The 21,195-nt window shown below is 38.8% G+C and overlaps 1 protein-coding gene across 3 annotated transcripts in view; it reads left to right on the forward strand.

Annotated features, from left to right (window-relative positions):
• The window catches only part of mtss2b (MTSS I-BAR domain containing 2b), an 88,433-nt gene that overhangs the window by 9,988 nt on the left and 57,250 nt on the right, over positions 1-21,195 (forward strand). For all 3 annotated transcript variants that reach the window (XM_088081001.1, XM_088081003.1, XM_042484453.2), the window contains exons 2-3: positions 18,159-18,220; positions 18,847-18,920. In XM_088081001.1, coding sequence (XP_087937127.1) covers positions 18,159-18,220; positions 18,847-18,920 — 136 coding nt within the window. The remainder of the gene's footprint in view (positions 1-18,158; positions 18,221-18,846; positions 18,921-21,195) is intronic.

The following is a 21,195-nucleotide window of genomic DNA, read 5'->3' on the forward strand; positions in this document are numbered from 1 at the left end:
ATGGAAACCGTGTTGTAGACTTATTTGCCTACTCATTAATCCTTAGGGACTGTTTGGCACATTTTGCGCTTTCCATTCTTCATTTTTTGGGATAATTTTGTCTATTTTAGCTTTGGCTTCATGCATATGGCATACATTTTTGGCAAGATTGTGTATATTCATACTGTTAAGTGCAAAAATTGCTCCACTGAAACCCATTTAAACTGCAGTTTTGATCACACAGCCATCAAAGCATAAAAACATGCACTGTATTATTTCTGGGTGTCATTCTGGGCTTTTGCTTCGGAATTTGGAATTTTTACTATTTTCCACCCGATTACATCATTTTTATCATATTTGGCATATTTGAAAATAATCTTTTTTTTTTTTGTTAGTTGTTTTTTGTTTGTTTCATCTAAAACATAGTAGTATCTTGATAAAAACCGAGCATTTAAAGGGTTAAAAAATAAACTCAGTGAAATCATATTACTAAATTAATTAATAATTTTTAGAGCCTGATTTAGACGAGCACATTTTATGTGCAGAGCAGTATGAGTGCTAAGTATTTGACGCTGCACAAAAAATAATGATTTTTTTTCTTAGTATTGCTGCTAATTATTGATATAATTTGAATTTGAAAACCACATTTTGTGTGCAAAATTATACAAGTGTGTGTTATATTAAATCCTGCCCCAGTAAGCTAGAAAAACAACAACATCAACAAACCAGGAGAACTGGAAGTAAACTGGTCATGTCCTCACAGCGACTGCCTATTGTTGTCCGGCCCTTTAAAGGCCTTTGAAAATTAAGTCCTGGGCCATGCTTCAGAACTGAAGATGCTCTGTGGAAGCATATCATTAGTCCAATCTGTGCTGTGCTTGTGTCTGTGTGGTCCAGGGGACTTCCCACCACAGCGCTGTTGTAAAACAGAGGGCCGGGGTGCGTGTCAGTGGAAAGATGGAGGAAAATGACAGTGACTGTTCTCTCGTTGTTGTGGCTTCTGTTATGTCCATGCAGTCCAGTTCCATCAGACCTACATTATGAGTCGTCACAAGGGAAAGAGTTCAGGTGTTATTCATAGCATTAATAATGGTTCCATTCTGTTTAAAGGTGGCTTCACAACTGAGCTGTTTAATGCATTTTATCCAAATTAGATCGAATATTCCGTTTTGTTTTGGTTGGTGTGGAAGCTATCAGTCGAGCTCTGGTGGGCGCCAAACTATCAAATTCTGGTCCATCCAAAAAAGTGGATGGCTGACACTGGTGAGAACCCAAATATAAGAAGTGAACCAAAAAACTGTGTCAATTCATAACTTATTATGACTATACCTGGCTTGTTGTCTGTGTAACAAGGACAACACATTATGACTGTTTCTGTCATCACGGCCCACATTCACTACTGTCTCATGTGAAGAATGTGATTCTTGACATCGTTCCATCTCATTTTTATTGTTTGCCTTCTTCTAAAATGTTTGAGTCATAGAAACATCAGAGTAAAACAAGAAAACCGAGTAGTGCATACATTTGGGGTTGCTCCATTATTTCTGAGACCAGGAAGTGTTGATAAGTTTCACTTGGATATCCTTTCCAATAGACAAGTGACTGTTTTGACCACGTGACATTTGCTTTCTATGTTTGGTGCACTTGACAAAAAGTGCATTGTGAATGCTAACTGAGCAAATTAAAAAAAAAAAAGCACAAATGTTGCAGCATCAAAAAAACCTTAGTTTGCAGAGCATCACAGTTGATTCAAGAAAGCCCCTGAATCATCTTAACCGAGTACATATTTTAGAAATGAATGCTATCTTTATCAGTTTGCAACATTCCTTTGCCGAAGCAGGGTTATATGTAAAGATGATGGTGCATCGCAGCTTGTAGGCTACTCGTTTATTGACTCTGGCTTTCTGTTTCCCCAAAGATAGTCTCCAAGACAGTTTGCAATTGTCAAATGCAAAAATTGGGAAGTCAAATTTAACCAAAAGTGATATGCAAAAACTCTGCACATATTTGCTTCACCCCCTTAACAATTATTTCATCAACAGCCATTCAAATGAATTTATTTCTGTTAGCCATTTGGCTGCTCTGAAAGCTGCGGTTTTGGACCCTTAGGATATTTTGACTCTGACATGCCGCAGCATCTTTGTATCTAATAAATTTCTACAGCAAATTCAATTTGAAGGTGAAAGATGTATTTCACTTTTTTCATTTTTATTCATTTCATAAGTATAGGACAAGGTGAAGAAAGAATCTAATTTGTAGAAAAAGCAAATTTTTAAAACCACAAAAGAAGAAAGGAGGCAGGTTTTGGTGTGTCTTGCATGTTAAGGGAAATTACCTTATTGACATGCATGGTTTTGTTTTTTAATGATTCAGATGACCTTGGAACTTTTTCATTACAAAAACAACCACGTAAAAGCATTCAGTTCAGTTTCGTAAGTAAAAGTTGCCAAAATGCCAGCCGAATCCCTGCAAAGGAGCATCTCCCTCGTTACAACTCGTTAAAATCTCGGAGGTAGTTAGGGCCCCGGGGCTCGTTAGAGCCGGTGGAGATGAATTAGGAGGACTGGTCGTGGGAGGCATGGAGGCTGCTGGGAGCCAGCCAAGACAGCCTCTCTCACTGAACCCTTTGTCAGGCCTGTCAAAGCCTTCTCATCACACTCAGCTGTTCACTGTAAAACACTCTGATCATTATGAACAGGCTAGAGACAGAGAATAACAATGAATGTGGCAAATCAATATTCTCTTGTTCATTTAAAAAATAAACTACTGAATAAACAGAAAATTATCTTCATGCTCTATATACCCCATCTTAAATAAAGAGATAGGTTTGATTAAATTCTGTGCTTACACATGTGTGGGGACTTGCATGATTATGGTATCAATCTACAGGCTGAGTAAGCGTTAATTTATCAGAATACAGAATTTAATGCATGTTTCCTCTTTCATGCCAGAAGCTGCAGTCTTGAGCAGAATGGTACAGCTGTAGAGCAATTCAGAGAGGAAAAATTTACAATGCAGCATCTGCATTCAGCCATAAAGAAACTCCGCCCCTCCTCTCCATCAGCACAGGCAGCCTCAGCCTCACATCATACTGTATTGCTGTGCAGCCCTGCCTTGCTTCCTGTCATCTGTTTTAAAGTGCTTTGCATTTGAACATCCTCTAATACATAGGGCCAGGGACACCCCAACATTGGCAAGATTTTGACATTATGCTACAGTCAGTCCATACTATATCATCTTTGAAAAGTGTTCTGAGCACACAGCAGAAAGATTTCAATGTATAAATTATAGCTTGACTGAAAAGCCAGAAAGATATATGGGCCAATTAGTACATTGCAGATAAATAGATATTAGCATGGATGTCAGCTCAAAGTGACAAGCAATGTTAAGTACATAGATGCGAAATAAGTGTTTGAGGTATATTTACAAAATGTGTGGTTTTTTTACACATTGTGTCCACCAGACAAGTCACAACTAGAGATACTAACAATAAATGGATGATTGATTAATCGGTAGATGTGTAAAATTTAATCGACTGATCGATAGCCTATGCAATGCTGTGACAGTATATGCAATACGTTGCAGTGAGCTTTGATTGAGGAAAAAACAGATTTGGTATTTATTGAAATAAGCACTGTTTTTATTTTTATTTTTTTTTTCAAATAACAATCAATGAATCCAATCTTAATTTTAACAACAATCACTTAAGGAAGGTGCTTACAATTTGCAACCCTAGTTACAACGCTTTATGAAATTCAATCAAAAAAAAAAAATGTGATGTTGTTGTATTATATGAGATATTGTTATCAGATTAAAAAGTCAAATATCAGTATTGTTATCAGTCATTAAGTCATAGTCTAAATACACAAAATACTTGTTGAAGCTCAGTTGGCAGTTTAATTTTGGCATCAGTGGTTGAAAATACCATACTAAACATGTGTACATTGTAATCTAAGCGGTAAGAGAGAACACAAGACCTCTGCACCTCTTTCACTCTGTTTTCAGGCTTTAGAAAATCTAGAACAGCATTTCCAAATCCTCTCCTGGAGTGCCATTTGTCCTCCATGTTTTAGATCTTTCCCTGCTCCCACACAGCTGATTCAGATGATCAACTCATTATGAACTCCCGAAGCTGCTTAATCATGAGCTGATCATTTAATTCAGCTGCGTTGTGGCAGAGAGAAATCTAAAGCCTCCTACAGACTGAGATTTTAGCAACCATACAAGTTTAGTGAAAGCTGCACTGTGTGACAACTTATAAACTTGGGTGTGACAGCAAGTTTGTTGTATGCAGACTGTATTATGAAAATGCCCACTGAATTGCAGGCTGCGGCATACGTCCATCAACATCAACCTACTGGAGCTTTAAAGCCGCATTAACTGATACTTTAAGGTCACTTGGGGGCAGTGTAACAAGCTGGAAACACAACACTAACATACAGATTGTTATGAGGTTGTTATGGATAACCTGTTCTAACTCAGTTACCTTATTACTGTCACAATCCTGGGTTTTGTCTGTTATCTTGAGAACTTAGTCTTTGGGTCCTCTGTTGTGATTTTATTGATTGTGATCTTATTTTATGTTATTCACTTATGGTTTTTGTGTGTTTTGCTGCATTAGTTTTTGTCTGTTTCCTGATTGGTTTCACCTGTCTCTCACTACTCCTGCTGTCCACGTACCTTTTCCTCACTTTTCATGTCGTTCCCATGTGCTTTTCCTGCCATGTGTTTTCTCCACACACCTGTTTTGTATTAGTCATTTGCTCAACCCTTATGTTACCTACCCTACACTTGTTGTCTCTCCATTGTTAACCTATCCTTGTGTTTTCTTCCTCATGCCAGTCCCTGCCTACTCCACCTGTGTCTCATTCTCCTGATTAGTTCTTTGTAAATATATAAATCTGTTCATCCTTTTGGTTCTTGTCAGTTCATTGTCAATGTTCCATGATGTTGCTGTTCACTTTTTGCTCTTCGTCTTGGCTCCTTGAGTTTTATGTCAACCAGATCTATTTTGGATTCATCTTTTTTTCAAGAATCTGGTAAATATATATGGTATTCTTCAAGTTCCTGTTGCGGTGTGGTTACCTTTTGACTTTTGGTTCACCTGCCTGCATTATCTCAGAGTTACTTAATCAGCTGGTATGGAGTAGCACTGGGAATTAATTTTTAACTTAATTTTTAAATTAATTTGGAGTTCTGTTCCCTGCCATTTATGGTGATTCTTAGTCCATATTCACTATACTTTTTGCTCAGTTTTGCTCTCAACCTTACAGTTACATGCTCTGTTATGTTTACCAACTATCTGCTAACTTAGTCTGTTTGCTGTTTGGTGCTGGACAAGTAGTTCATCAAAACCAACTTTACTGAAAACAGCTGCCTTCTGCAATTAATTAAGTAACTGAGGTTGATGAAAGTGGTAAGACTGAATCAGAACAGTGAAGTTGCAGGCTATACAACCAAAACAATGAGCTGAAAGACACTAGATGGGGGCCCATGGAGTTGATTGACATTTCTCTGGTTTATTTCTACAAGCAACCCCTTTTACATTACATATTTTTGGTAATGTAAAAATATCAATATGTGCATCCTTATTCTGACTTTTTCCTTCGATTTGATTCCTCCTGATACGTAACTGTAATATTGTATTCCATAGCACAGTGGAATTCTGGAGGTCAATAGTATCCCTTCTAAAGCCACAAACTGCTTCAACTACTAAATTAGACTCTAATGATGATCTGCCTCATAGGTTTTTAAGTTATGTGCTCACAGTGTTGAGATTTTAGGACACACACCGTCTCCTGATTGGGTTTCATCAGGTTTAGCCATCATCAAGTTCCTCTGCTCCTCATCTCTGCATACATCATCTCTGTAAGTGATGAAGGTCGCAGTAACGGTTGCCGTCACTTACGCTAAGTGGTCTGACGGACGCACCTTCAGCCTGCATCCACAGCCCTTTCACACGATTGGAGCAGTGCAGATGATAATGACTTTCAGCTCAACAAAGGAGAGGAAAGAAAAGGCCTAGTGAGATATTTATACCTTTAAGAGCCTGGATGATTGATGGCTGCTTGTGAACATACCATCCAATGATAGATAATGTAGATGGCCTTGTCATGGTTTTCTCTTTTATCAGTGAGCTGTCTGCGCTGTGTGTAAATTGCTCTCTACATTTCATGATTTATGCCTGAATATTTATGTTGACGTGTAAAACACAGATTTGGCATGAAAGCTACATAGAGCTGAACAGTTTACTTGCCATGGTTAGTGCTACTAAAGCTGTGAAAACTGGTGTCTGTGGCTCTGGAGGAGATTTCTAAAGTGACTGATGGTGTCATTAGGGTTATCTCGACTTGAATGTGAAGTATTTTTATGAAAAGTCTATGTTACAAATTGCAGGCATGCAGAATTTACCAAGCAGGCAGCATTTTGGGAAACGTAGTATGAAGTGTCTTTGGAGCTTGACACATACATGTGCTTTGATTTTGACTTTTTATATACCCCCATACTGGTTACAGCCATATCCGGTGGTATTGTGGTCTCGGAATGTCTGTATGTTCGTAATTGCATCCGTCTGTCTGTCCTATACTCGTGAACGCGATATCTCAAGAAAACCTCAAGGAAATGTCCACTTCAACTCAATGATAAACTGACTTGATTTTGGTGGTCAAATGTCAAGGTTACTGTGACCTTGGGTCCAACTCATTCTCGTTAACACAATATTTCAATAACACCGTGAGGGAAGTTCCTCAAATTTGGCAAAAACATCCACTTGAATTGAACTATGAGCTGATTAGAATTTGGTGGTACTGTGAACTTGCATCTATCTCACTCTTACAATATTATAATATTAAGCTCTCAAGAAATATGTCAAGAACACCTTGGGGAGATTTCTTCAGATTTGCCTAAAACATCCAGGATTAACTGTTTACATGTTAGGGGTTAAATCAAGATCAGCGCAACCTCATGTCTGTCTTATTCTTGTGAATGCAATATCTCAAGAAAGCCTGAGAGGAATTTTCTCAAATTTGGAACGAACATCCACTTGGACTCAAGGATGAACTGATAAGATTTTGGTGGTCAAAGGTCAAGGTCACTGTGACCTTGAGGTCCATCTCTTTCATGTAAATGTGATATCTCAAGAGGGTCTTAGGGGTTTTTCTCAAATTTGGCAGAAACATCCACTTCCAGTAACTTCCATTTTTAATAACTGTCAGATGTCATGGCTTCATATGTGTCTGGACAGAAATGGATTTCAACTTTAAGTGCAGCTTTACTGGTTTACAGAGGCGTACAACTGTAAGGTGGCAAATGCAATTTTATTTGTCTTTTTCATAGTTGCAACTTTCTTGAAGTGCAGAGCTGAATTGCTGGGGTGCTCTTTGCCATGAACTACTTTTCTTAGCTGCAGCTACTGTCACAGTTCAGGTTAGATGGGTTAAGAGCTAAATGGTTGTAGCCGCATCTGGAACTATTACATGACGTTCTTAAGTACTTTTTTTGCCCAAAACCTGATGCAGACGTCCTATTGGGCAGATGTTTTGCTGATAGGGTGTCTATGATCTCTGGCCTTGCCGCGCAGAGACACAACAACACACAGATGGTTTCCTTTTCCCCCTCATCACTATGTTTAGATTGGAATTAGCTGCTGCACTTCATCAATTATGCAGCGAGGCAGCCTCTGTCTCCTCATCTGCATGCTGATCCTTTTCCCTTTGAAACAAAGTGCCAGCCGATGTGCGTTTTACTCAGCATGGTAGAGGGAATCATGACTCCACTTATCTCATACTGCAGAATGCTTTTTTGTGTGATACAAGTTTTCTTCCAAATTTTAAAGCTTGATATCAAGTGTGTCATAATCTCTTCCATATTATTTCCTCTTCAGCTGTTTTTTATAAAAAACAACTAGCCCTATAGTTAAGGCTTGGTCATCCATCCATCCATCCATCCATCCATTTTCTTTCTAGTCGGCTTGGTTTAGGTAAGGAAAGATCGATCGTGTTCTGAAGAAACCGATAGGTGGGTTTTCATTCCAGATTTGTGCAAAACTTGAGCGATATTTTCGAAATGTCGATAAAACACAATTGTGCAATCACTGCATTTCCACTGAGTGATGTTATGATGTTATGTGACTTTTCCTCTCACAATAACATTCCAAGAAGCATTGAGATACCTAGATATTCAAAACATCAGCAGGTTTAAATCTATCACAGCCACTGTACTAGCCATCATTATTTACAATCAAAGGCGACATAGGTGTGCAAAAATCGATTTACTGACAGAAGTGTGTCCAACTCCACCACAGCAGGTGAAGATATGCCCTCTTTCAGATAGTTGCAATAAAACTATATTATTTACACAGTTTATAATATAGACCAGATCACAATCACAATCACAATCTGCTTATTTGCGATAGCTTCGGGGTAGAAAAACGCAGCATCAGGTACATGTAATCAAACAGCACTGAGCAAACTCTGCCTTAACTGATTAGTTTTAAGCCACCTAAAAAAAATAAAGTTTAAGTGTAGCCTATGCTATATTTTCAATAATTCCCCCACTCTACCTTGCCATAAGACAGCACTTACCAATGGAGATTTGAAGCCATTAAATTAAAAAAAAAAAAATCAAAAGTCATTTTACTCCACTGAATAGAGGAGTTGCTGCTACCACTGTCTCCATCAGCTATTGTTGAAGGTAAAGATGAAAAAATAAAGAAATATATATAATATAAAATGTCCTTCACCTAAGTCCCTCCCTAGTGCTTTCATTTTTTAATGCCTGACCTGTTTTGCAGCACCTCTTCCATTCTCATTAGTAACAAACAGTCCCTATTGTACAGAATGCTGAGTCCAGTTGAAGTCCAACTGAGATGGCGTAATAGCTCGACTTCCAATCGAATTATCTGGGTGTGTTAGTCGGATTTCGAGAAATTCAGTTTAGTCCAATTTTAGTCAGACTAATATGTTAACATATATTTTAAAAGCCCAATTTTAGTCGAGCTAACACAATAATTCATCTTTTTCTAACACTATTTAAACGTACTGAGTATTTTACATCAAGACAGTATCTACAGTATGTACAGTAAGGGAAACTATATCATTGGCTGGTGAGGCTGACTACAGAACAGACAAAAGACAGCATCATTCTTTTTGGGAGAAGTGGGGAAAAATAATATTGTTTTTTTTTTCTATGGACAATACATCCATCCCCAACCTTGATAAAAATGAGTGTGATACTCTTTTTGAAAACTCCCAGCCAGTAGATTATGCATTTGAAGCACTGTGAAATTAGCCCCTTTTGTTTGGTTCTCGCATTTCTCTTTTAACGTGTGAATTGGCTCGATTATACAACAAAAAATCGGGCTAATCCGCACATCCCTCTCTGCCTGCCTCCACCCGTCCTCCCTCTCCCTCTGTCTCCCTTGCTGGATTTCCTCTGTTTTTCTGTCTTGCTGTGGGGGAAACAAAGGGAACAAAAGAATGAGAGGAGACAGTAAGCTTCTCATCCACTGTAGTGAGTGGTGGAGTGGAGCTCTCAATAGAGTGCTGGGCAGACTGGGTGGACTGGTGGTGCTCTGAGAACTAGGCCAGAGGACTATTGACAGCACCCCAGAGTCTAAAGTCAGGACCAGATGAGACGGAGGATTACTGGAAGAAAGACTGTAAGAGGGAAATGGGAGGGAATAGTTGATATATCGCTCGGTATCAGTGATGAGGGATTATTATTGGAGGGTTAGAGGAAGATGGAAGGGTCCCTGTACACTGCTGGATTTAAGACAGGGATCATGAGGAGGGTAAAGCGCATTTTGCCTACTTTTTTATTTTTATACAAGCAAAATAAGAGAACCTAATTGATACAACCCCCTTTTTCTCAGTCATAACTCCGTTAAAGAAAACACAAGTGTCACACTCATACTAAATGCAGATAAATGTCTATAAATCTCATAATCCCATAATCAGCGTGAATAAATGTTTTGTTAAAGGTAAATTGGGTGATTGTTATCTGTGCAGCAAACAGACAAATGCAGCATCACTTTTCTTGGTGCAGGTTTACCAAAATGCAAACATGTTGGAGCCTGATCAGGAGTTGCCATTTTGTTTTTGCTCCATTCATATTCTGCGTGATGTGGACTTCTTTCACTTTTGTGAATTGTTGTGTTATTTGTTGTTTTTTTTTTTGTTTTTTTTTCCTTTTTCTTTCTTTATTTATATTGTCTGTTTCCTGCCAAGGGACCACAGATGTAAATTAGCAGTTCTACTAACTCCGGCATATTTACATTTGTTTTTTCTAATGATCTTTATTAACATGCTGTCCCTTTTAAATAAAAATTCAATTGAATTCAATTCAATTCAATTTCTTGCTGTGGAGAGGTGTTATTTTGTTATGTTTATTGTAGTACGTGACATATCTGATGTCTGTTTTATGCACCTGCTCCGGCGATAGCTGAGGACAGAGGAAATATGGTTTTGGGTTGTCTGTCCGTCTCATTTTCTTGTGAACACTATATCTCACAAAGGCACTAGAGGGAATTTCCTCAAATGTGGCACAAACGTCCACATGGACTCAAGGATGAATGATTACATTTTAATGGCCACATGTCAAAGGTGAATGTCATTGTGAAAACGTCTGTCTCATTCTTGTGAGCACGATATCTCATGAAGGCAATAAAGGGAATTTCCTCAAGTTTGGCACAAACATCCACTTGGACTTAACAATGAACTGGTCTGAATTTGGTAGTCAAAGGTCACTGTGACAAAGTCACAAAACATGTTTCTGAACAAAACTCAATAATTTGTACACTAATTATCACAAAAATACACACAATTCTAATAGAATAAATGATAAAATAATGACACTTGATATTCAAAATGTCAAAGGTCAATTTCACTGTGACATCAGAGTGTTGCAAAAAGAATTGTCTGACTGTTACTGAACATCGGAACTCAGGAAGAGAAGGGGAGACATTTGGTCAGATACTGAAGTGGTGACACTAATCTTAGAGATAGATCTCTTGTGCTGCTTTGATGAAGATGCGTGCGAAGTATTCATGATTAACAGATATGGATGTAAGATGTTACTGCAACTTAACTGGTTCATTGAGGCATACTACTGCATGGTGGTATTTATAGTTTGTATTGGTGTTTAGTAGGACAAGTTAACCTCCTGTGTTTTGTTTTAAAATGTATCAAATGAATGTCTATTTAAGAGTTGATACACAGAAATCAACTTATATTAACTTGTACAGCATTGTCTCATGCATGCTTGTTGTCATTTTTCTGTTGCATTTTTCATGAATGTTGCTAAGAACCTAGCTATCTGTCTTTACACTTCTGACAAAACAGGTCCAGTGTATATAAGACTCATTTAAGCTGCCTTTATTAGAAAGACTGTCTTTGTCAGTTGACTTATTATTAAGAAGTTTATGTTTTCTTGGTTTTTGGTGATAACTTGTTTAATGTGATTTTCCCCTTCTGTGTTCCTGTGCTGCCTTTCTCTCTTTCACCCATCTACACAGCTGTCCTGCACCAGCCACTTTAGTCCCTCTCTGCTCCTCAGTTTCTCCCAGCCAATCTGCTCCCTGTCTGCTCCTCTGCCTGCTCCTCTGCCTGCTCCTCTGCCTCATCACATTATTCCTCTCACCTGAGCTTCTCCCATGTTTTTCTCCACCTGCACTTCATCCTCTCATCTGTGTAGTTTGTATCTAAGTCCTGGTTTTCAGTTCAGACTTAGTTGAATCCTTCATTTGTTTGCGTAATGTTCTTTGGCTTATTCCCTCTGTATCATCTCCCTCTCAAAATGTTGACATTTTTTTAGGGCGCATGAATACAGCACAGCAGACAGAACTCTCCTTGAGTTCTTTTTTTTCCTTCTCATTAGCAGTTTTTCCTTTGCAGGGTGGATATTTGATCCATTCACAGCTGATCAGATCACAAGGATTGATGACAGGAGCAGTTTGTAAGTAAAAGTACATTTTTAGACTCAGCAGAATATACAGTTGCTTCACTTCCAATGCGCCTGATGTTCTGCTGTGCCGTCTCTGTGCGCTATATTTTCCAATATCGCTCCTAATAACCAGTCTAGCTTCAAAATTCTATTTGTAGCAGTGCATGATTTAGTTGTGGTAGCCCGCCACAAATAGATAAATGAGTGGGAAACCCGTCTGTATCAATACTCTGAATTAGTGGTGGACAATATATCAAATATACTGTGGCTTGTTCCACATTTGATATATAACATGACTATATCGTGAACATGGTGTGCAAATTGTCATGTCATTTTCATAAGCCACCAACATTTTTGTTCTCTGCTCTATCTGGATAGCTGTTGTGCACTTATGTTGTCCACTGTGAATAAATCCTCACGGTTAAAGGCGCCGCAATATCTGTTTAACCGTCTGTCAACGCTTACATCCAGCGGTTGACTGGAAACTTGAATTCCACAACAAAAACATGAACGCTTTAGGCCTGAGAAAAGTCCTTCAAAATAGAAGCACTATGCTTTGATTTATTTAATTATAACAACTTTTTTTTAAAAAAATAATTTTTTTATTTAATTTAAAAGTACTTTATTTAACTTCCTTAATTATCAAATGTCATAACAGTAGTACATTCAACTTTTTTATGACAGTGGCTACTTTTTTTTTTAACTTTACTGTAACTGCAGGTCAGTAATTTTGTGTTTTAGTTGTAAAATTTGTTTTTAGGGCATTTAAAAATATTTATATATATATTGCATACCATGATGTTGCCTTGAAATATTGTGATATTATTTTCAAGCCATATTGCCCAGCCCTACTCTGAATATTGTGTAGAGCTCCTTTAAACTTCTTTACATATAGTACCACTTATTTCAGCTTATTCTGAAATGTACAATGTATGGCATTCCCTGCTGAAACATGTTATTACTATGCCGCAAGTCTGTAAATTATGGGAGGGAAAAGCAAAAGCAGTCAGAGAGTTCAGTTGCTAATAGCCAGTGATCATCAGCTAGGGGACAGAGCTTGTAAACCATTTTATTGAACAATACTAAGGTTGGGGAGAGGCAGCACTAGATGTATTGGGGAGTAAGGGTGGGGTAAAAAAGGAACATAGGAAAGGAAGCAAAATATATTTATCAAGATACCTCTGTGAACATCACAAAGTGTCACTGAAAGGAAGGGAGGAAGGAAGAACTAAGGGAGGAGGAGTCTAAAAATGTTCCTAAGGTTGGGACTAAAGTCACTGCCAGACCAAAAGTGTCAACGCTGCAAGGCGCCTCCCTAATCGTTCTGTCCAAAGGCAGTTTGCTGCTTGCCTATATGGTTGTTTAACTCTTTGAAACTTAAGAGATTTTTTTTTCAAAAATATGGAAAGAAGGCAATCAGCACTGACAGAAAAATATCCCCCAAAAATAGCAAGAAATTAGTAAAAAGTACAAAATAATTACCTGATAATTAGAAAAAAAAAAAAAAAAAAAAGAAAGAAAAATGCAAAAAGAAAGTCAAAAAAGGAAATGGCCTATGAAAATTGCTAAGAAAAAAATCTACTAATTTTGTAACGTCATTTTAAATATATTATTATGATAAATTAAAAATATAGTTTTTCCCTAGCTTTTTCTCCAAGGGTTGAGGTCCATGAGTGAAATAGAAGTCATAGATTACTATTTCAGTTTATGCATAAAAACACTACAGAAGGTGTGATTGATTGTCACGCTGCCATTTCCACAGCTCTTTGCAGCACCACAGCTCGTCACTTTCAGTATGACAGAGGAAGCGATAAGAAATTGGGAAGGAAGGGAGGGTGTAACGTAAGAAGGAAAGGTGAAGGGTAGAAAGCAGGGAATATTGCCTATTTTCAGCATAGAAAAAACATCATGGTTGTGTTCACCCTTTGAAACACTGAGTGCCTAAATCTGATATGCCTAGTATTTAAATTGATACAGAAAACCAAGGAGGGAAAAAAGCTTGGATACATTTTGAGTTGTAATATATTTTTTATACAGAGTTGAATCGGGTTGTGTCTGGCTCCGTATGTGTATGTGTGTGGGTGCGCAAGAAGTAATCATGCATGCCCCGCTGACTTTTCTGGTGACACAGGAAGTGGTGATGTAATAGTATACAATCCAAAAGCTTTTTCTCACACTCACTGTCTCCTGGTCTGTCTCTCACACGCTGATGTATTTGCCCCTCGGCCATCGTGATATTTCAAGTCTTACAATCATGTGAGCGCTGTGGTTCTCGCCACGGCCTTTGAGCTCTCTGGTTGAGACAAACACACTCACAGACACATTTATGGAGCATGGAGCACGCAGGCTGAGAGCTTTGCAACCTTCTTAAATGAAATGTTTCAAAAGAATTTGCAAAACAGACCACTGAGGTTGGACAAACAGGCCCTGTCTTTGTATGATTATTCCCACAATTTCACCACACAGATCTTTAACTTTACATCAAAGGAGTGTTGAAAATAATTAATTATGATATTTGCGTTGTGCACCAGAGATTGACTGAATTTATGATCTGACCTGAGTACCCTTAGAGCCAAAGTCTTTGATGTCTTTGGTTGTTCTCAGAAATCAAAGGTTTTCGTGGGGTTTACCATGCATACTAGATGTAATACAGCACATTTTATTAGAATCTAACACTTCATCATTTAATTTGCAAGTTTCATATCATCTTTTTTTAATAAATGTCCTCTGCAGTTGTCTGAGTAGCAAAAAGAATCAAATATGGGATTGGGATTTTTGGAGACAAAACCTTTTTTTTTTTCTTGCTGTGGTTCTGTCCCAAATGATAACTGTGTGCCGAGTGCTGAAATATTTGTCCATGTACCTGATGAAAACATCTACAGTGCAATCATGAGCACATCCATGTGTTTGTGCATAAATGTGCGATCCGCTTAAGGATCCTGGTTTGGAGGTGTGAAAATATGGTCACCCTAGTCTCTGGTGTAGTCTCAGACAATTCAAGTCTGCACAGAACACAAATACAGACAAAGGCACAGTCCCACACACAGACTCGGTGAGTATGTTGCAGCTACATTGCTGTTAATGTTTGTACAGTCGGTGCATTTATTGATTGTTTGAGGTAAATAAAAACAAACTGCACAGATGGTGATATTGTCAGTCTGTTCATCCCTTAATCCATCTGTCCGTCCCATTCTTGTGAATGCCAAGAACACCTTGAGGGACTTTCTACAAATTTGGCATAAACGTCCATTTGGACTGAACAATCAACTGATTAGATTTTGGTGGTCAAAGGTCACTGTGACCTAAAAAAAATATGGTCATAACACAGGACTTTATGTGCTAATTATGACAAAATTTCCCACAAATGTCTATTAGGATATAATGGTGAGGTGATGACATTTTATATCCAAAAGATCAAAGGCCTGCTTCACTGTGACATCATAATGTTCTAAAAAAAACGTTTTCTAGCAATTAATCAATGTCATATATCAGGAACAGAAGGGACGACATTTGGTCAGATACTGGATTGGTGACACCAGTCTCGAGCGTCCATCTTCAAACTGTGCTGATTGTAGAGATCTTCTGTGCTGCCTGGTTGAAGATGTGCAGCATCCATGCTTTAGAATATGTAATGTCTTTGCAGCAACATTCAAAGCATGACTACCTATGAGTCTGGACAGACATAGCTGTAAACTGTAACGACTAGTTCGCGAGGCTGTAATTCTAGTTTTATCATGTTCACAGTGCTGCTGCATTACTTCTCTACACCATCACATTAAACTGAGTTTAGCAGGTGACTTTTAATTTGGTTTGGTCAAAGTGAAATATTCCAGGTAATCATCCATGTCTTGGCTCCTTACAGAACCTCACAGCAGCACACTGACACAGTGGGGGAAGACCTGCAGGTACAGGAGCAGGAAGCAATCATACATACACACACACACACACACACATAATGTACACACTCAATCATCACTTGGTCACTTGCCACCAGGCTCTTTTACCTGAAATATGCCAATGAGATGCAGGGCTGCTAGTGGGTGTGTATGAATCTGTGTGTGTGTGTGTGTGTGTGTGTTTGTGTGTGTGTGTGTGTGTGCAAGGAGGAGGGCGGAGGGCACTTCAAACAACCTGCAAGGCAAGGGAGCAGGATGAGTGTGTGTGTGTGTGTGTGTGTATGTGTGTGTGTGTGTGTGTGCATGGTGGATGGAGGAGGGGGTTGCTCTTGGTACCAAGGGGAAATAGGACTGTGATTTCAGACCAAATTAAACCACATCAAACAGGCCAGATCAAAGAGTATACAGCCCTTACTGCCTGTGCCAGTCTGACATCACTACAGGATGCCCCACCCCCGGCACACACACACACACACACACGCACACACACACACACACACACACACACACGCACACAAACACACACATTTCCTCCCTATTGTCCTTCTTTGCTTTTTTTCATTATTTTCTGCATTTCCTTAAGTTTCTTTCTTACATTTTGGCAGATTTTCTGTTTCTGTTCCTGATATTTGGACTTCATACTATACACTATAAATATAATACAACCACCCACCCCCATGCACACAATTTGCAGGCACTTAACAGGGTTATAGGTTAACCTGGATCAAGTATAATGTAATATGTGCTGAGGCTGGGGGTGTGTGATAGAGCAGTCATCCTGTCTACAGGCGGGGTGGCTGGAAGAGGGGGGAGCAGCATCCATTAGAAACACTGCTTCAGCTTCGAATTGTGTTAGCAATCCTTGCTGCTCCAGTCAGACCCTTTGATGCTGCCTGATGCCAGTGGCTGTCAAGTGATCAGTATATATGTGTGTGTGTGTGTGTGTGTTTTGGTGGCTGGATTAGAAGGCTGCATGAAGAGGAGAGGAGGGGAGGGAGGATGCTGTTTTGGGGGATGAAGGAAGAGGTGGAGAGAGTGTGAAAATAAGCTGGAGATGTGGGGTGCCAATGGAGCAGAGAGTTGGGTGTGTGTGTGTGTGCTTTTGGGAAGAGAGAATAGGAAATTGGGGTGACGGCAGAAGCTGTAAATGGGAAAGAGGTACAGGAGGAGAACAAAGCGTGAGATGCAGAAATGTTTATATAAGGGGGAATAGATGAACTGTTATTCAGTGCAATTAAAAACAAAACACTGAAGTGAAACTACAAATGTATTATTAGCAAAATGCAAAAGTGTTAATTAAACTAGTCATTATTCAGAATACTCTCTTCATCTTTTGCATCTTTTTGTGGTTTTAGGTCTCTTTGTAGTCATTTTTTGACTCTTTTGATTCTCTTCGTGCTCATTATGTGTTAATGTGAGTGACATTTTGCAGATTAAGGCCAGGGGGGGCCTGACACTTTGGGCCCTTGACTTGTGCCTGGGAGGCCCGTTCAGTAGTCCAACCAAAACTCTGCACACACCCAAACTTCAAAGTAACGAAAAAGAAGAAAAGCACATTTTTGAGGAGGACTTCAAGAAATAACTGTTGGTCAACTAATTGATCAATCTGTTGACTACAGTAACTGTTTAGCTACATATTTAACCTACTGTACAGTATATACTCTTTGACCAACCCGTAACAATTGTTCATATTTTAATAAAGTTTTAATCTGCAAAATAACTAAGATATTGTCAGAACAATGTAGCGGGGTCAAAATTGAGTTGAGGTATAAATTATTATAAACTGAAAAAACTCAAGTGCAATTAGTCATTGAGTAAATGTACTGTAAATGTCACACTGTTGTGTTTCCAAGCTAGTGTACTGTGCATTTCTCATGATTTGGCTTAGCCAGGAACTACTTTTGTATATGAAGTGTAGCTCCAAGATAAATCAAGGAAGCGAGAGGAACAAGGAACAGAGGAATGATAATACACCAGAAGGAGACAAGGAGTCAGTTTAATGTGGTTCAGTATCCGGTCCAAACAAAACACTGTGCTCTAGAATTTAAAGATGGAAGCAAAGTGATGTGACCTTGAAATTTTAGTAAATCCAATCAATTGGCTGAGAAACACTGACACTGTGTAACATACGTGTTTATAGAGCCACCTCAGACTACTGACCTCATCAGTCCAGAAAAGTGTCATCATAGTGCCTTCCTCAAAATGTTTCCCCACATTTGAAGTATCTTGTCTTTTTCCTGGCACCTGTTTCGCCATGCCAGATACATTTTTTTTATTCAATATGTAATATCTTTTTTTATATTAATTACACATTAAAAAGTATTGTTGTCTCTGTGTTGCCAGTGCTCCTATCCTGTGTGGGAGGACTTCAGTGCCAAGGCCACTAAGCTGCATTCCCAGCTCCGGTAGGTTTCTTTGACAAGAAAAACATAAATAAGTAAATAATAACAACAGTTTTTCCAAAGTGTTCCAAACTGTGTTTGACTATGGAGAAATAATTTCTAGAGTATATTTTACTGTGCACTGAATGAAATATTTTTGGAAAAAGAAAGACTCACACTGACTCCAATAGTTAATTCTATGAGTTCCAGAGGTTTGGTGATTTGCATAATAATTAACTTTTTTCTGGATCGAAGAAAAAAGCCTTTAGCCCACCATATGACATCACGTAAATCATGGGCTGCCACTTGATAAATCTTACCAAAATTATGGGGTACATGTATTCTTTTAATATGAACTCAAAATTTTTTTTTAAAAAAAGTGTATTTACATAAAATATGCAAAGAGAATAATTCTGTGTTTGATACCATTTTGTAGATGTGGGCAGAGAGTTAAAGGTTACAGAGGTGAATAAAACTTATATCAACAGGATGTAACAACATACTAACAGATACAATCTATAATTTTTAAAGTCTATGACCAAATTAAATATGCCTGCACTGCATTTCCAGTGCCAAACCTGAGCATTCAATGTGCAAATCATTACTATAATACAAATGTATCCAAAGTAACGTGTTTTCTTTTCATCTAGAACCACGGTTCTAGCTGCTGTGGCCTTCCTGGATGCCTTTCAGAAGGTGGCAGACATGGCTACCAACACCAGAGGTAGGATAACAGCTGTGTGTGTTTGTGTGTGTGTGTGTGTGTGTGTGTGTGTGTGTGTTCAGAGAGCTACCATGTCTCTTTGCCAATGCTGTGTTGTGTTTTGTTCTTGTGAAGCGCCCTCCACATGGCAGCACTATTAGGAATCTCATTATGTCGTTGAGATATTATCTAGCAGCCTGCTAAATTCTCCTGTAGATGATGAAAGTCTTTCCAACAGCCTAAAGGCACACTTTGTCCCAAACTTCAAAGCGGTGGCACAGCATTGTTTACAGAGACAAAAAAAAATAAAAAATGATGGAAGTATCTCAGAGAGGTCAATAAAAGCTATTTCTGGAACAGGATATATTTTGTGAGACTTTCCAATACAATGGGAAGCTCATTTTGCATTCTAGTGTGATGTAAACAACATGTGTATTTGGAGGCAGATACATGTATTTTTGGTAGAAACAGCTCTTTGGTAACAGTTTATGCCAGTTTGTCAGATATTTAAAGGTATATGATGCAGGATTTTTCCTTTAAAAACAATGTCAAACAAAAGTAATCTCCCTCAGTTATCACTTATGACTCACTCTCAGTGTGTCCCAGTGTATTTATCTGTAGAGACTCTGCCCTCTGTCAGTATTTTCTTATTTTCTTTCTAATTTGGGACATTTATGGGTGTGTACACCCAAAGCACTCAGGTGAGGTTTATTAAAAGGTAGCAGGCAGGTGCCAGACTGTAAGAAGCATGCATCCAAGAGGTAAATTGCCAAAAAACACACAAATATAGCAAGGCCAAATGCCAAACATGCCAAACCTGGAGTTAGCTTTTGCTTTGACTATAGGTAGCAAATGCGTTAACAAACAGTAACCGTCACTCCTGCAGTATACCTTTAAATTTGATTATGTATGAAGCATCAGAATCCTGAAATCTGTCTTTTTTTTAGTTTTTTTTTGTTAAAACATTGATGTAATTTTAATAATGAATAATTTCTGAAGTATGTGCATCTCTCTGCATAGAGAGCCTTGTGTTATGTGAGAACCCTCTTGATATTGGTAAATTACTTCTGTAATTTTGCAGTCTGCAAACAATGCAAGCAATTTTAAACAGTCGACTACATCACTTGAGTAAGGGGCGACTTCTGCACTTTGATTTTGTGGCGCAGGTTGATGTTTTGGCAACTCATTTCTCATTACATGTTGAGCTAACTTTGTGTTGGGGTTTGTGTTCAGGTAAGCATTTTAATTGTTAAAAAGCTGCTGTTTGTCACTGCAACTCTGTTAGCTAGCCAGAACAAGGGAAGTGTTGGAAATGTTCCAAGGAGGCGTAAAAATGTACCTTCAAACAATGTTTTGACTGGTTTATAGCAACTTACCACATTTCCAACTAGTTAAAATGTCCATAATGAAGCAACCATGACATTATGAGAGTTATTTCTCTGCCCCTGCTGCACACACATCCTCGATATTTTGAATGCTCAACAATATATTTTTTTCCTGTGCTACACTCAGCCAAAAAAACTCACTGAACTTGATAGAATTATGGTGAATGGATTGTATTTTGTGCTTTTGGCTTGACACTCTTGATATTCCCTGCGTGGGCTTAAAGCTGGACGCTGGTTTTAATGGAGTGTGGGCTGAGAGCTGAGAGGGTCAGACAAACACTCACCGCCCGCTGAAGGCCATATGAATACTATCGTACCACTGTGGGAAGAGAGGAGAGAATCTGTAACACAGGGATTTTCTCCTTCTGTTGTGACTTATTAGTTGCAGTCGCCAGACAGTCTATGTGATGCTGACGTGTGTGTGTGTGTGTGTGTGTGCGGCCCCAGGTGGGATCCTACAGAGGAGGATGCAGGAAGAAGCTCGTGCTGCTTTTACAGGCCAGGCAGGAAATCACCAAGCTCTGTCAGCTCATTACACATGCCGCTACCACTGCCACACACACACAGAGGCAGAAATATAACATAAATGATGTTGGCACAAAGATGCGGTCTGTGCATCAGAGGCTCTTTGTACTTTTCATACTGATGAGTCATTCCTGCTGGAGTCCATTTGTCAGATTGCTGCACAATCGCTGCTCTTTCTCAGTGTGTGATGTTCTCTAATAGATTTGTTAAATGGATGGAGGCAGAAGACAGCACCAATAATAATGCTCTCTGTCTTCCTGCCATTTGCTATATCAATGTGCCACTTATTACAGCTGTGTGTGTGTGTGTGTGTGTGTGTGTGTGTGTGTGTGTGTGTGTGTGTGTGTGAATCGAGCCCAAAGGGTACTGATGATCCTGTGCTCTGC

The sequence above is a fragment of the Plectropomus leopardus genome, chromosome 1 (assembly GCF_026936395.1).
Source record: "Plectropomus leopardus strain MGB_pleo_1.0 chromosome 1, ASM2693639v1, whole genome shotgun sequence".
Lineage (NCBI taxonomy): Eukaryota > Metazoa > Chordata > Actinopteri > Perciformes > Serranidae > Plectropomus > Plectropomus leopardus.